At 36.0% G+C, this 18,022-nt stretch overlaps 1 protein-coding gene across 2 annotated transcripts in view; it reads left to right on the top strand.

The window, feature by feature from the left end:
* Nucleotides 1-17,379, top strand: part of tmem108 (transmembrane protein 108) — a 67,573-nt gene extending 50,194 nt beyond the window's left edge. For both annotated transcript variants that reach the window (XM_055181953.2, XM_055181954.2), the window contains 3 exons: nt 10,479-11,573; nt 11,775-11,929; nt 15,727-17,379. In XM_055181953.2, the coding sequence (XP_055037928.2) occupies nt 10,479-11,573; nt 11,775-11,929; nt 15,727-15,843 (1,367 nt within the window). In that variant the 3' untranslated portion in view covers nt 15,844-17,379. The remainder of the gene's footprint in view (nt 1-10,478; nt 11,574-11,774; nt 11,930-15,726) is intronic.
* Nucleotides 17,380-18,022: the final 643 nt, after the last annotated feature.

Raw genomic sequence — 18,022 nt, 5'->3', positions numbered from 1 at the left:
TTTCTCAATGTCAAGGATATACTTGGTCTTTCCAAGTCACTTCCTTTAGGGGCTAGGCGAGGCTCCTCTTTAGCATTCGGAGAACATGTATTGCACCCTTCATGTGGACTTTCGGTCTCGTGGCCTTAAATTGCGCGTGCTCGCTTAGTCTACGAGTCCGTAGGGTGTCCCATCTGTAATTTTTACGCACCGAAGTGTGCTCATCGGCATCCCCTTTGCACCCTTGATACGGTCTTCGGCGAAGCCCGCACTGCAGCAGGCTTCGTGCACTTTACCAACCCAGAAGTCCTTGCGAAAGGGGAATCTGACCAATCAGACGACAGAAGGGAGGAGTTCACACTGATGGGCAACTTTTCTTCCTATTTCCAACGTGATGCTCGAGTTTGTCCCAAAATACGACTCTGGTGCACCCTCTTGGACTTGCATCAAGGGTCCCTAAGGTCTGCACTACATGATGTCATCAAAGTGTGGACTCTGAGGAGGTCCACAAGTCCGGAGTGTGCCATTTGGGACAGCGCCATAAATGAAACAGGCTAGCAAGTGCATGTCATTGGGTCATTACGTCAGTGAAAAGGTGTGCTTTCGACGCTGCGCGTATAGGATTGTGGGTGTTTTGAGACCGCGAAGGCTACATGCATCCTTGAAATTCCGAGGAACCTTTGGAACAGTCCTTCGACGGATGTCGATGACGTAGCATCCTTGAAATTCTGGCTTCCGAGCATCCTTCCTTAACATTGAGAAACACCTTAGGTCTCGATTTTCTTTGCCCATTTGGCAAAAAAATAATCTGTTTTAAAATAAACAAAAAATTTCCAAAATTATATTTGCTAAAAATATATTTTGGAATATGTTTACAAATTTCTCACCGATATATTTTTTGGCCATTTTTTGTATATTTTGAAACATATTTAAAAGTAAATATATTTTAAAGCATTCAAAATATTTAGCCCTTCATAAATATGAATCCAAGGAAATATATTCACGTCGCACTGAAAGAAAAACTTTTTATGCTTATGTTACGAACCTGTAAACGTAGCAGTTTTAAAAAGGTTAAAATTAAATTTATTTTTAACTTCAAAAATATACTTTATAAAATGAGCTTGTATTTAGCATATATTTAAAATTTATTTAGGCAAAAAATACATTTTTGCCATATGGGATGTAAAATTAGAAATGTATTTGCTTGCCTTTAAAAATACATTTTGAGGTACATTTTAATGCATTAAAGGTGCAGTGTGTAAATTTTAGCAGCAGCTAGTGGTAAGGTTGCGATTTTGAAACACATAGAAAAGCAATTGTAGCCGCCACTGGAAAAACATGTCATTGTTGGACTCACAAAATGACTACTTCCACATAAGGGGACCTTCTGTAGATAAAAAGGTCTCATTCTAAGGTAATAAAAGCATAACGATTCATTATAAAAAGGTCTTTATACACCCCTGATAATATAGTTTTGTATATTTTTTTGCATTTTTGTCAAGAGATCTTTCTAAAAATTACACACTGCACCTTTAAGGTATATTTCCAAATAGAAAATATATTCAGTTGAGCATTACTTTCTACAAAATGTATTTAGCATATATTTAAAATATATTTTTGGCCAGAGACATTTATTTTTTGCTGTATGGGTGGTCTCGTCTTGTCTTGGTCTCAGACTTAGTGGTCTCTGGATTTTATTTCAAGAAATGCAAGAATTGGTGCATCGTCTGATTCATGTGTTAACATCATTCATGTGATCAGATGTAAAACATCTGAATATGGTTTGAGTATTTAAACCCTGTGTTTGCCAGTATTTAGAGCTGATAAAGTGATAAAAAGCGCTTTTGACACTAAAGATTTCTATGTCTTGCACAGAAACTTGTTAGACTCTTTGACTTCAGGCTAAAGGTGTAATCCACTGTTGAATACTAATTACTACTGGTGTCCCAGCCCAATTAATGTGACAGATGAAACACAATTCATGGAAGACTGGGGGTCAAGAGAAGATTTAAATGTTCATTATCAAAACAACAGTGTTTACATCTGTTCTGTTGGGGAAGCAGCCAGACTTCCCAGTTATTGAGTATATCAGCAAAGTCTTGTGCTAATCGAACACCCAGGATAGACCTTATTTCCTACATCTTACAATTTCTGCTTGACTGAGTGCTCAGTTTATCCCTGCGATCCAGCAAGGTTTTCACCACAGGGAGACTTGTTTGGTCCACTCATTGTGCATGTTGCACATGTCACTTCTCCTGCATTTCTTCACAAAGCAAGGCATTAATGATGACATCTGCTGTTGTGACCTATTTATGGATGCTTCTAGTAGATTGGAATGGTACTTACTGGAGCCCATTTATGCACATTTACTGTAAACCGTAAAAAAAACTTTTTTTAGGGGGACCTTTAAAAATAACCTTTAATATCCATCCATCCTTTGACAGGTCCTAATTTTAAATAAAGTTATGATATTTTAGCCTGAATTTCACAGACAGGGTCACGTATTTCATGACAATATGAAAGAACCAACGTTATTCAATTTTTTGTTTTATATGGGGCAAAAATGTTGTCTGAGAGATGTGACAGTCACCACTGTTGAAGTCTCATACTGCAGAGGACATCTTGGCTTGTCCCTGCAGGTGATTCTCGCACATAATATTGAGTGATGGATGGGAAGATAAGCTGTAAACTCATACAGTCTGTCGAGGCCATTTGAGATCTTACTGTCTGTGGCTCGGATGGTACAGACTTACAGACAGTTCAAGGATCAGTGTGCTAGATGGATCTTTTCATATTATTTATGAATGTCACATCTATGCAGCACTTTATGAACGCCACAGGCTATTTATGCATTCCAGAGACTTTAATTTTAATATATTTACTGCATAAATTCCTTTTCCCGCACTGTGCTAATGGATAGAGGTCGGCTTAATCGTAAATCAGAGGATAATTTATTAGTGATATTACATCCTAATACCTAGCAACTCATTCACCTTCTCACTTTAACTCGACCAAACACACACCCTTCCTTTGACCTCATATACACTCTAAAAATACACTCCAATGTTGGGTCAAAAAGGAACAAACCCAACCCAGTGGGTTGTAATATAATCTATGCTGGGTTGTTTTAACCTATTGTTGGGTCAAATCTAAACATTTTAAAGCAACACTAAAGAGTTTTTGCTCTTTTCTCCCCCTACAGTTTGGAAGCGGAATTGTCCATTACCACTGTCGTAAATAGCTGGCTCTGATTGGATTGTAGGTCTGCCGTAAAGCAAGTTTTTGTAGTTTTCACTCGACAGGACCGCGACCCGACAGTTGGAAACTTCTTTTGTGCGGTTTTGGCCGATAGAGGGCTGCAAAGCGAATGTGAAAGTGCCGTTCACCGTGTTTCAAGTGGATGAACAACTTTTTTGGAAACGTTATTTTAAGGTTAAAAAAAACTCTTTGGTGTTGCTTTAAAATGACTGCTGGGTTTGTCTCTTTTTGACTCAATACTGGGTTGTAAATAACCCAGCATTTATAGAGCTCACTGTGAAACTCATCCAGTTAATTTTGACCATCATCTGTATTCTTTCATCTCCTAAGCCACGAATAGGCTGACAAGCAGATAAAATTGAAAAGGTTATTTGCTGAGTTCTTTAAAAATCAAATGCCATTTTTGACATCAATGACACCAAGTACTATTATTATAAATGTTAGGAATGACATTAGAGTGACTGGATGGTTTTTAGGTGAACTAACCCATTAACCCTTAATCAGTGTTCAAAAAGGATAACGTTTTTAGTGTTTGGCGTCTGATTTATTTACTTCTCAACTATACATTTATATATAGTGTTTTTGTAGAAATTTGTAAGTTTTTTTTACCAATTACTGCACAATTACTTAACTACTCAGTCTCACGAAATTTCGTGATATAGTCACGTAACTTTTTGATTCACGAATTTCCGCATTTTTTGTGTGTGTGATCGTATCACGAATTTCTGTTTACGTTTCCCTGTCACGTATTGGTTACTCAACTGCTTTTTCCTATTTCAAACCATTGTCGCTTCGGTTTAGGGTTAGATTTGGTGTTTGAATTAGGATGTCACTTTAAGTATTGGTTTATACAATTTTTTCTGATTATTTTTTTTATATTTTCTGATTTTTAAACTATTGTCGCCTGACGTTAGGGTTAGAGTTGGGTTTGGGTAAGGATGTCATTTTATATAAAACTAACCCTAAACCGAAGCGACAATGGTAAGAAAATAGGACAAAACAGTTGAGTAACCAATATGAGACAGTGACATGTAAACAAAAATTTGTGATACAATCAAAAAACAATCCGGAAATTTGTAACAATATGACGAAAAAAGATTCAAAAAGTTACGTGACTATATCAGGAAATTTCGTGAGACTGGACTGTACTTAACTAGGCCATAAATTGCCTCATGAAGAAATTATTTGATTTTTTTAAAGAAAAAATCCCTTAAATGTCGATCTTAATGAAATATAAATTGTTTTTGGACATTGCTGTATGTGTTAGGGATAGAATACTGACATCTGCTGGTTTGTGGATAAATGTTAGAAATTATAATTAAAGAAAGCAAGTGCAATGACCACATATATCCAATAGAGATAGAGATCCATAGGGACTCATTTCATTTTACCTTAATTTTTGTTGATGTTTCAACTTCTCCTCAGAATTATATATATATATATATATATATATATATATATATATATATATATATATAATGGATTTACTTTTATTTTTTGACAAACAAAATGAAAAAAAAAACTATATTTTTTCATTTCCCCATTCATTAACAATGTGGGGTCATTTTGACCCCGAACACCTTAAACGCTAAAAAAAATGTACACACCTTTAGAACAACCAAATCAAGCCCAGTTTTTTGTGCATGTTTATATAGATTATTTAAGAAAAGTCACATAGTTTCATGCCCCTGAGATGAAGGTAAAAAATGAAGGAAATGTCCAGTGGGGTTCCCTGGGACCCCAAACACTGATTAAGGGTTAACAAACTTCTAAAAAGTGTAAGACCCAAAATGAATGTTTGTTCATTCCTGCAACTCGGACTGCGATGTAGCCGAATGTCAGAGAAAGACCTCGCTACCCATTATGTCTCAGAACATATTATTGTAAATCAGAAGTCATTTTCAATGTAATTTTATAATGAAAGTCATTCTTTAGCACTGAAACAGAGGAAGCAATTATTGCAAGGTTAATCATTCCACATGCAAGCTCTGACTTGTCAAACTAATTTATCTATCAAATAATAACAATGAACTTATGCAGATCCATTTTTCATCTTATATTTCTCATTTTCTGTTTAGTTCTGTCTCCATCACACATACCTTTCCTCCCTCGCTTCATTCTGTAATGGCAGTGAATAAAAGCTTGTTCTTTTTCCATTGGACTCTCCATCATTGTGGCCTGTTAATTTGCTTTCAGTGGAAAAGTCCAGTTTAACAGATCTGCTGTTGTTTCTCTCGAAGAGAGGAGGCTGGGTGTTTGTGTCTGTGTTAGACCCTGTTAGACCTATACTCCATCAAAACATAGAGCCACGGACACACATACAAATGCTCACAGATGCATTATGAATATAGTGTACATGTTTATGCACTGGAGGTCCTGATGTCAGAATTCACTTTGTTTGGTTGTGTCAAAGTCACGATCCATGTTATCAGCTCAAAGGCCATGGATTGAAGGAACCGGGAACAGATATACTGATACAATGTTTTAAATTAAAGTGTCTGCCAAATGCATACATTTACTTTATGAAGTAAAGCAGTGTAGATGCATGTTAAGTTCGGTGCATGTCAAATATTGTAACTTAGTAACAAGCAGTTGCTGTTAGCTCTCATGGTGATGCTCACTGCGAATGCAAATGTTGCAGCATCTTCATATGGACCTTATGCTTCGGTTCCTATTTGTAAAGTGACTTTGCCCAGTACTGATGCTGAGATGTACAATAGTGCAGTATGTTTTCCTTTCTCTTCCTCCCACTCATTATTATAATGTGAGTCAGATGAGTGTGTATATGTGTTTGTTTGTTTGTTTGTTTATGTATGTGTGTGGCAGCATAAATGCCAATTTGAAAGTGAGTCATTCATTGATAAATGGGAGATAACCTTGGTCAGGCCAGTGTTTTTAAAAAAATGTTTTAATGGTATGACAAATTCTTTGTCTACATTTCCATTCATTCATCCACAACCACACACTCTCATCATGTGGCGTAATATGATTTACCCAGTTTGGACATGTTTTTGGATCATGCTTTGTTGGACCTGGAACAACATTCCTATTAAGTAATGAAAATCCATGGACCGCTTACAGTCTGTTTACCTGTTTTAATATAATTGCCTCGGTACTCGTAGGTTCTTACAACCACCCCCCCACAAAAAAAACACAGCTGGCATTTTAAGGAAGAACTAATACTGGTTTTACTGGAATATACTAGGTTAGTAGCAACCAAACTCTGAGAGGCAAAGTAAACTATTCATGTTAGTTAATAATAATAATAATAATAACAAAATAATCTTGTTCTTAGTCTGAATCATTCTTGTTACTATCAGACAGACATAACATCAATTTGTTATTGGGTGATTCTCACGAAACCATTGAAACATCACGGCACTAATGATTTTAGCTTTAAAATGTGTAATATAATAACATTAAAAAGCATCAGAATTAACACAATACTGTGTTCTACCTTGCACAATGTGTGATTTCAACATAAGAATTTATAATTGTAAATTTTATCTCATTTTCTGCTGAAATTCTCATTACCGCAATGTGTCCGGCTGTGTTTGAACATGCGTTATGTTGTAATTTAATCAAATTAACACAAAAATATTAAGAAAAAAAATAAATGGATGTTTTGCTAGACTACTTTAGATGACAGAAAAATTTTTACTGAATATTCATGTATAATAATAATGAAGAAAATTTAGGAATCTGATGTGTCCTTGCCTGATGTTCTCATCCTCTGCAACACTTTTTGAGAACAGTTTAAGCACACATAGTTTGATTTTGAGTGACCAAACACATGGACCAGTTACTTCAAGATGGCTACCAGGTAAGATCATTTTTTTACAGTTAATTTGAAATATTGTCTTGTCAGAATGCTTACACGACATTTTGATTATCATTACCGCAACAGATGCTTATTAAATGTTAATTTAATTAATAGAAGCATAATACTTTGATTTTAAATGCATGTGCAGAATCTCCAAATTATGTTCTTTCAGGTTTGTCATGTCATTTTGAAAATATGTCAGTGTTGATGTTTTCTGACTGTTGCGGTAATGAGATTTTTTAGGACAAATTTTTTAAATTATGTTACAAAAAGTGTTAAATGATAAGTAAAAGTTTTTAAATTAATGTTCCCATTTACTCCAGACTTTGTTTTTCAATGTCTGGTCGGAAAAAAGTAAATTTAAGCAATTTTTACATTTTCATGCTTGACATTTTTAAAACCAAGTTTTCGTGAGAATCACCCTATTATGCCGTTAATGGCTCAATATGTAATATGCATGATTCATTATATCCAAAAAATCACTAGCATATATTTTCACATTATCTCAAATGTTTCATGACACGGTTAACAGGACATCTGTTTATGATTTTTAATAAGCGTCATGTTTACATTGGATCTAGGAGCTCATATTTAGATCATTTTAACGCCCGTCTGCACTTTCAGATACATATGGAGAACAGCTTGTTAAATGCTGGGAATTTGTTGAAGATATGCGCGGAGGGAGGCGAGTTTGGGAGCTTGTGTCTGATTTAAGCGTGCCACTTTGTTCTGAAATGAGCAAGAATTCATGTTTTATTTATGAAGGTGATGTTTTATTAATGCTGTGTTGGATTGGCAGAAGTGTATCAGAAATAAGCTTCTTCCAAATGAGTCCAAGAAAACAGGACATGGCAAATACTGTCAATATTTTTAGACTTTTAAATCAGCAAGGTTTTGTAGCACGCATGTAAGTTTCTGGCATAAGAATGCTTTCTCAGCGTGAGATGGTAGATGGTTAGGAAAAGTCTGTTTAAAAAAAACTTTACTAAGAAAATCACTGGTAGAAAAAGCAAAACTTTATATGACGAGCTCAGATGCAAAAGCTGCTGAACGCCACCTCCGTTAAAAATGAGATAATTGAATAGACCGAATGCTTTCAGCACGTATTATAAATACTTTTACTTTGAATATGCTTAATCCCAGCCTCACACCAGTCAGAAATACCAGTTTGTTGGCAGAATCTGCCAAACGCCACATTGACTTTGTGCCAAAGTGCATGAAAGATGAATTAGATGAACGACGTCGTGGATCACATTCAAACTTGGGTCCTCTTTACTTGGACCTGAATACAACCCGCATGTGGCAAACCTCATATACTGTCATGTCAGAGCAGCAGGGTAGCTAACATTACCTGTTTTGTCAACCCATACGGTAAAAAATAAACTTCCAAATATACATTTCCAAAAATATATTTACTGAAATAATGTTTGGCCATTTTTTGTATATTATGAATTATATTTTATATATATTTTTAAGCATTTATATTCACGCTGCACTGAAAAAAAACTTTGTATGTTACAAACCTGTAAACATAACAGGTTTGAAAAGATTAAAATAAATATATTTTCAACTACAAAAATATAATTATCGTTTTATATTGTATACATACTTAAACATTTTATACTAATACGTTATACATTTTATTCAAATTTTTATATTAGAAAAAATATATTTTTTGCCATATGGGTTGTAAAATTAGAATTGTTAACCTTGAAATACATCTTGAAATATGTTAATATATATGAATGTTAATTTTTAAATTAAAAAATATATTTAATTAAGCTTTACTGTCTACAAAATGTATTTAGCATATATTAAAAACATGGCCAAAAAAATGTATTTTTTGCAGCATGGGAAAGGATACGGTACCATGCCAAATATGCTTTATAATATTTATACTTTTTTAAATTTGCATTTTATAGCTGGATCAGATTTCAAAATAGGTTTTTGTGGGGTTAAAAGTAATTTACATTTATGCCTTTGGCACACCCGACTTGCATAGCAATTTTTAGCATGGTGCATTACAATTTTTATCATGTGTGTTTCTTGGGAATCAAATCCACAACTCAGTTTTATTTATAGGCCATATAAGATGCTTTTGAGAGATAAAAGCACTAGAGTTGTCGACTATATGTATTATTCCTGATAATATGTAAGCACATGGGAACAGTATGGTATGATGTATACATTAAATGTGCATCAATGACTGAGAATAGAGAAACTGTCATTATTTACATCCTCATGACATTTAATCCCACAATGCCTTTCTTTGTTTTTCATAACCCAAACCCATTTTATATTAAAAAAAGTGTTGTTTAAGGTTTTATGGTTACTATGGGAGGGGATGGTGACCACCTCAGTCACCATCCACTCCAATAGTAACCAGAAAACCCTTCAAGCTTTAAAATGACCTAGGAGTGTTAAAGGAACAGTATGTAAGAAATTTATATCAATTAATCATAAAATGACCCTGATATGTCACTAGACATTAAGAAATCATTTTCATTTCTAATACTTATATCACTGACAACAGTGGTATGGCCAGGATATTGTCATTTAAAAAGTGGAGTTGCAGCCCTCAACTGATGTTTATGTTGTCATTTTGTGTATTGGTCACCAGTTGTGTGACTGCAGTACCAGTTTTAGCCACAAGTTTTGTGATTGTAATACCAGTTTTGGCCACAATCCTACATACTGTTTCTTTAAATAACTCGTGTTATATATTATATTATATATTCTGAAGACATTAACCCCTCTACTTTCCTGTTGTTGGTATTGCTTTAAAACTGTCTAAACCTGATAGATATGCACTGAATTAAAAAAAAATCTGCATTTGGATTTTAAAAAGCAAAGAAAACAATGTGGGCTCAGATGACAAGAGAGTGCGTAAATAAACAAAATGTTCAATATTGGGTGAACTATCCCTTTAAGAATTCTGTGCCTATACAGAATGTAGACCATTAAACAGGTAATACAAAGATAAGCAGAGGATATCTCAGCAGGTGACATTTAACTGACTCATCATCTCTTCATGTCGTCTTCTGATCTTGTAAGACCTAAAGCTTGGTTTCCATAGCAACTGAAAAAGGATGTTGATGAAACACTGGCCTCTCATCACTCAGGTGTTATGGAAAATACTGGCAGGATATCAGCATCTTTTTCTTTTAACCACACAAATATGCACAGCCATAGTATATTACACATGTGAAGTACTGAACTATTTACCTCTTATGTCCTCCAAGTGGACTTACTGTATGTGATTTATAATCTAATTATGAGATTTGGATCATGAAAGTTTGATTTAGGGTTAGGTTAGGGTTAAAAGATATCAAGGTTATATTTTCACAGAATGCATACACACCACAAATTTGATTATAAATCCATAATCTCTTCATTGACTTCTTTCTTTGTTCCTCAGGTGTTTTCCTGATTCTGTCAATGCCAGTTGGGCTGGCGATCTCCTCTGAGGAGCTTCACCCCAGCCGAACCCCTCTGGACCCTGTCTCAATGTCAACAAGACGCATAACTCTTGCCACTCTCTCACCAAAGCCCTTAAACTGGCAAGAGGGTTCCAGCAGTGATGAGCTGCATGACCAAGCATCGCCTCTTCTTGAAGCCCCCCTCAAAGGGTCTGCCATCCACACACTCCAGACACCGGAGACCACTGTACCTTCTGCCAAAGTCCCAGTTATTGCTGTAACAGAGGGTGCAACACTTGGACTTCTTTCAAGGGACCAGACAGCATCTCAAAACCCTCATTTGGAGAAAGTAGATGTACCCAAACTGACCCAAGAACTTAGCACTTATACTGACAGGCAGAGTACAATCAGCAGCAAGCCACCAAGCTGGCCCTCCAGTGTGAAACAGGCCACAAATTCAGACTCTGGATATTCTTTTCTCTCAGGAACTGAAAGCAGTGTGGCCTCTGGTGAAACGTTCCCAGAGACTGGAAACATGGGAGCGCAAAGGTCTGTCAATCCCATTCATCATCCATCCTCGCTTCAATCACCTTTATCGTTTTCTGCTGCCAGAGCTCACAAAGGGCAAAGCGCCAAGGAGTTGGCTCCACATCACATTATCACTTTGCGTGATGTATCTCATACTGAGAACCCAACGCAACCTTTGGATACGTTGGCACCAACTGAAAACCAGCCTCCTTCCCCAGCTCCGCCCTCCACACCCAAAACAACATCCAACGTCTCGTCTTCAGCAGAAAGCACTCTGGAAAACACTTCAGCTGCCACCAACACGACCACCGATTCTCTTCACCCCATCAACAGCACTGATGTCTCATGGCCTGGAGCGAATGACTCTAGCGTCGCAAAGACGCCCTCAACAGCGAGCGGGAGCTTCATGAACAGGCAGGTTCCAGCCACCACGCAAGGCCCATGGGAATCTGGGAACCAGTCAGGTCCCGCACTGGTTCCTCCTCATGAAAAAAACACCATCTGCCTGGACAAAATGGACATTGTGTGGTTGGTTCTTGCCATTAGCGTGCCTGTTTCTTCATGCTGTGAGTAACCAATATCACACCTCCTCCAAACCCTTGTTCCCAAAGAAAAGAACATTCCCTTCACGACTTTGAACAATTTGCTTACAAGTTTCTGAAACATTTCATTCAAAATTCAGAAATGATGGATTAAAGCTAAAACAAAAATATTTGATATTAAATATGTATCGGAGCATCTGTTTTAATTTGTATATTCTTTTTCAGCCGTGCTGCTTACCGTATGCTGTATGAGGAGAAAGAGAAAGTCTGCCTCTCAGGAGAACAACTTGAGCTACTGGAATGACGCTATCACCATGGATTACTTCACTCGTCATGCTGTGGAGCTCCCACGCGAGATACAATCACTGGAGACAGCTGAGGTACTGTGAGATAAAACCTATACAGTTATATAGGACATTGTAAACAATGCTTTCTGTGAATAAGGCTCAGGGCCCCATTTCAGGCCTGTTAATCCTAAACAGTGTGTTAAAGGAAAACACCACAGTTTTTCAATATTTTACTATGTTCTTACCTCAACTTAGATGAATTAATACATACCTTTTTTTTTGAATGCATGCACTTCTAATCTTTGTACAGCGCTTCGTGAATGTGTTAGCATTTAGCCTAGCCCCATTCATTCCTATGGCTCCAAACAAAAGTTTTATATTTGTGCCCCAATACTTACTCATGTAACTACTCATGTCTTTAAATAGGGAAAACATGGAAGTGTTTGGTGGCTTTTAAATTCATCCCTGTTTGGATCTTAAGGAATGAATGGGGCTAGGCTAAATGCTAACACATTCACGATGCGCTGTACAAAGATTAAAACTGCACGCATTGAAAAAGATGGGTATGTATTAATTTGTCTAATTTGAGGTAAGAACATAGTGAAATATTGAAAAACAGTGGTGTTTTCCTTTAAACAAAAAACTTTCAGTATGAGAAAGTTCTACACAGACCTCTGAGAAACCGTGACATTATGCAACAACCACCTATTTGTTTTACTCTTTCCCCGCCATTGACAATTTATCTCGTAAATTAAAGGAATAGTCTACTAATTTTCAATATTAAAATATGTTATTACCTTAACTAAGAATTGTTGATACATCCCTCTATCATCTGTGTGCGTGCACGTAAGCGCTGGAGCGCGCTTCGATAGCATTTAGCTTAGCCCCATTCAATCAATGGTACCATTTAGAGATAAAGTTAGAAGTGACCAAACACATCAACGTTTTTCCTATTTAAGACGAGTAGTTATACGAGCAAGTTTGGTGGTACAAAATAAAACGTAGCGCTTTTCTAAGCGGATTTAAAAGAGGAACTATATTTTATGGCGTAATAGCACTTTTGGGAGTACTTCGACTCGCCTGAAAAGTCCGCTCCCCTTCTCACTCTCATAATGGGAGAGGGAGGGTGTTACTGCGCCGAGTCGAAGTACTCCCAAAAGTGCTATTACGCCATAAAATATAGTTCCTCTTTTAAATCCACTTAGAAAAGCGCTACGTTTTATTTTGTACCACCAAACTTGCTCGTATAACTACTCGTCTTAAATAGGAAAAACGTTGATGTGTTTGGTCACTTCTAACTTTATCTCTAAATGGTACCATTGAATGAATGGGGCTAAGCTAAATGCTATCGAAGCGTCGCAGCGCGCTCCAGCGCTTACGTGCACGCACACGGATGATAGAGGGATGTATCAACAATTCTTAGTTAAGGTAATAACATATTTTAATATTGAAAATGAGTAGACTATTCCTTTAAGAAAAAACGCTTTTCCTGCCAATGAGGCTTTCCTGGCAAGTTTTTACAGCAATCGATTTTTCTGCTATTATCCACTAGGTGCTGCTCTTACCCATCTTACAAAACACTGAGGGTTGGTTTCAAGGACAGGGATTAGCTAAAGCCAGGACTAGGCCTTAGTTTAATCAGGAAATATAACTAGTTTTAACAAACATGCCTTACTAAAATCATTAACTGTGTGCATTTTAAGGCAAAATGTATGTGATGTATTTTAAGATATGTCAGTGCAAGATGTTTTCAGTTTGGACAGCTCTTACATTTATTTTAGTCTAGGACTAGTCTAATCCCTGTCCGGGAAACTGCCCCTGAAGCATCCACTGATTCAAAAACAGTTAGAGTATCTTTTGATCATCGTTCTGAAACTGATCTCTATTAAAAGTCCTTCAAAAAAATGCAATATATATAAAAAAATTTATTTTTTGAAGAAACCTACCCATATTTCAGAGGTGATAATGAAGATAGGATGAAATTGTTTTTCCATTTTTTTGGTTTGTTTGTTTGAAAGCAGAGGGTCTGTTCTTTCAGTAAGGAATAATTGACGACGGGCCATTGAATTGTAAGAAAATAATTCACACCCTTTACACCGTGGGTGTGCATTATTTTCAAATAACTCAAGGGACCTGAGTCAATTATTCCTCTTATACCACGGTTACCACAAACATTGTTCTGGTGCCTTTTTTTAAGACATTTGACAAGTTAGGTGTGCGGTTATCAGAAATTAATGTATACCTACGGAACATTTCTCGACCAATCAGAATACAGCATTCAACAGACCCACGGGTCTGTTGAATGCTGCATTCCGCATTGCACCTTGGCTGTGCATTATTTTCTTATAGTTCAATGGCCCATCATCAATTATTCCTTACATATTGTGTGTTAATATATTTAAAGAAGAACATTTTCTGGAAGGCATTAAACTTTTGTGAAAATCATAAAAAATGCTGGCGCTGGCTGGCAACTTTTAAAAAAACTCTGGGGGGAAAGAGTTACATTTTATCATTTATTCCAGTATGCAGCGATACGGTCGTCCAGGCAGCTTATTTTTTCCATTTTATTTTATAATCTTTTAAAGCAAGACAGGATTGTGCAACACTACTCTGAATGATTCCTCATTGTAATATTTCCTGAAAAGGTCACGTATGCTGAGTGTCGATGTCCGATTGGTCGCACACGTCCTCATGTGATACAAATTCTCAGGTCAAAGTTCACCAAACTTGAAAATGTAAATTTGTTCAGAGGAGCTTGCGTTTCCTGTCTGATGCATTTGCATGCGCATGAATGGAAGTCAATGGAATGAAAAGTCTATTGTAACCACTACATTCGACTGATTTCGTGGGAAATTAATGTACTTATCAGGTTTCCAACATTTAGTTTATTACGGTCTTGAAACATATGATCAATGTATTATCAAGAAAAAGACATTTTTGAGATTTGAACTAAGCAGGAAAGATTTGGATGTTGCAGACTTAGCCCATCTGATAAAGATCTGCAGGTGAATGGGACAATATCTATAAAATTGTATTTACTGAGATATCATTATAAACTTAGATTAATTATATAATAATAGTAAATTATTAATATTATTTAAAATGTAATCTAAATTTTTATTTAAATGTATCTACTTGAGGAAGATTATAATGGTGAAGAGTTTGTAGTTATATTGCCTATATCACCACCTAGTGTGCAGATGTCAACATTGTCTTTTAAAAATACACTGTCAGAAAAAGGCACAAATGCTGTCACCAGGATGGAACCCTTTAAAAAGGTCCTAATATGTACTATTTAGGTACAAATATACACCTTTGAGGTACTATTATACACCCTTAGGTAGAAACATGTGCTTTTTACCATCCAAGTGACAGCTTTTGTATCTTTTACTGAGAATGTACAAAAACATACATTTTCCATAATTGTCACTTCACCCTTTTTTTCCATGTCACCCTTCTGCTTTTGCCATTTTTAGGATTGTGATGATGATGAAGGATCATGTTTGGGATGCTGGTGACCCCCAGGTGTTCACATAAACCCTTTTTGTCTCTTAGAGACACAATCACTTCCTTAGTTTATATCTTTATTGATATCGGTATAATCCCATTTAGCAATCCTCATAATTTGACAGGTGCGATTTATTTTCCCCCTCATTTCCCTTCTTTTCATTTCTCACAAACCCTTGTCTCCATGGTGATTCAGCTCAATCACTTCACCATAAAAATTACCATTTGTGTGTCTATCGCAAAAACTGCTTATAGGTAGAGGTCAATCTGTTTATTCCATTGATTTAAACTCTATGTAGCATTAGATGTCCAACCATTAGCTTAGGGTTAAAGTCAAGTGTACAGTATACTAATGCTTCTGATGTATGTTTTTTGTGTTTTAGGACCAAGAGACGTGTCTGCCCCCTAATGGTGACTACAGCGACAGCGGTGTGGTTCTGGTTAACCCTTTTTGCCAAGAGACTCTTTTTATCAACAGAGACAAAGCATCTGACATCTAAACAGCATCACATGAAAACAAAATCATCCTTTTTTTTGCTTGCATTTTTTAAGAATATACATCAATATATATATATATAAAAATACATATATGTGTAAACTTTCAGAGACTGTGGTTTATATATTAAAATGGTTTCAAGGCGCTGAAAGAATAAGAAACAAAAGATCAAATGCTATTTACTATGAGGGGGGACCCTGCGTATTTTTCTGATGTGGATTTTCTACAGACGGTTAATTGTGATAAGGGTTTTTATGTCCTTTTGAATAAAAATAGTAAGTGTGGTTTCTGTTAGCTCCTGTGGCTTCGGTGATGCGCAGAATGCTGAGTGTGCCGTAAGGATGTTCGTGTGACCCATAACACTTAATATGATTACTTAAAAAGCCTGCCGCACTTGAATTCTGTATGTAAGGGGATGCCGGGGTAAGGGTCATTGATTCTGGGGGGTGTTTTGGAACGGGTCCACTTGGTTACCATGGTAACCCTCGCTTTGCATTTGATGGAGAAAGTGTCACGAAATTGTAAGTCACCAGCCGAAAATGTAATGTCCCATGTGTGCGTGTGTGTGTGTGTATACAGTATTTGTCCTGTTGCATGCATACTTCCTGATTTGAGTTGTATGTGTATCTTTAAACAAAAATCAAATGGAATTTCATTCATTTACACACTATAATTCTTAATACAGTTGCACAAACAAGTAAAACAAATGCTTAAATGCCAATGAATTGCCTCATACAGTACAAAGGCCTTTGTATGGTAATGTTACAGTACGTGCTCACGTTTCTTAATTTCTGTTTGTGTGTGTTTGTGTTCAACGTCCATAAACAGAACTAGCATTATATAACTGTACTGCAAATGCATCCTGTTTTAAGTAAACCACTGTATTTGTTTATTTGCTATGTCATGCTCTGAAGAAAATGGCACTATTATTGCTTAACAGGTTGGCTAAATACATATTATATATATATATATATTTTGTTAGAATATGTTTTTTAGTAAAGGGTGTGAATGTGTGTGCTTGTGGTTCTGTCTGTTTGTCTATCTCTGTCCGTTGTGCGAGCATTAAAATATGCTGTTTTAAGAGAATATATGAGACCAAAATGAATTCCTTATATTTCTCCTTACTTCTCCAGTGCTTACTGCTGTATTGTACAGTTTTTTAGATGAATGTTGATATCACTGGATGTAATAGCGTGTAAGTGTTAGATATAAATGAACATTTTTTATTTTGTACTTTTGCCACTGACGTTGCTATATACTTTTTGATCATAACTTTTATCATACATATCATATTTCCTGTGTGCTTGGTAGAATTTTTTTATATAAATAATTTCACTGTATATGTAGTTTTTCTTTGTTTCATCCACTTATAATTGCTGTTTTTGTTTGTTTTATAGGCATGAGTTTTAAATATGCAAGGAGAGAAAGATAATCGCTCAGTTGAAAAAATACTCCTGCATATTATGAATCATGTCTAATTTTTTGTAGCACATAAACTGTACTTTTTACTGCTGAGCAATAAAAATAAGCTTTAAATGCTTCTTCAGTCTATTTTTATCGATCTTGTAGTTTTATTAAGAATATTTTTAACAAGGTGTTGCACCAATGCATTTATTATTTTTCGTTATGCCCGGCAAAACTATGTTATGATTTGCTTTGCTTTGAAGTTTTCTGGAATCTTCTCTGTTAGTCCTGTATGCTGAATGAAGCATTTCTATTCACAGTGATGTTCAGTGTGACACAACTGTGGCCTTCACTGGATCATCTATTCATGCATAGTCTCTCAAACAGCAACAGATGTTTGTTGTGCTTTCATAAACCCTATTGACCATATGGCTGCATGTCAGAATGCAGTTAACGGTTGTGGGTCGGTTTACCGGACTAGTCTCAGACTAAATTGCATGTTTGAGCTGACTTAATTTAAAAACATCTTGCATTGACATATCTTAACATATAACAGTGCCATTGTTTTGTCTCAAGATGCACACGAGTATTGTTTTTGTAAAGTTTGTTTGTAAAAACTACTTAAATGTCCTTGTATAACCAAGGCCTAGTCCTGGATTAATCTAAACCCTGTCTGGGAAACCGCCCCATACAGTAGTGTCTTATGTAGTTACACATTCTGACATTTTACATATGCACTGATTCATTTTATGTATTTGTTATTGTTTTACCCTTGTCCT

The sequence above is a fragment of the Misgurnus anguillicaudatus genome, chromosome 25 (genome assembly GCF_027580225.2).
Source record: "Misgurnus anguillicaudatus chromosome 25, ASM2758022v2, whole genome shotgun sequence".
NCBI classification, from domain to species: Eukaryota; Metazoa; Chordata; class Actinopteri; order Cypriniformes; family Cobitidae; genus Misgurnus; species Misgurnus anguillicaudatus.
The sequence above is the reverse complement of the archived record's forward strand: the minus strand, read 5'-3'. Positions and strand labels throughout refer to the sequence as shown.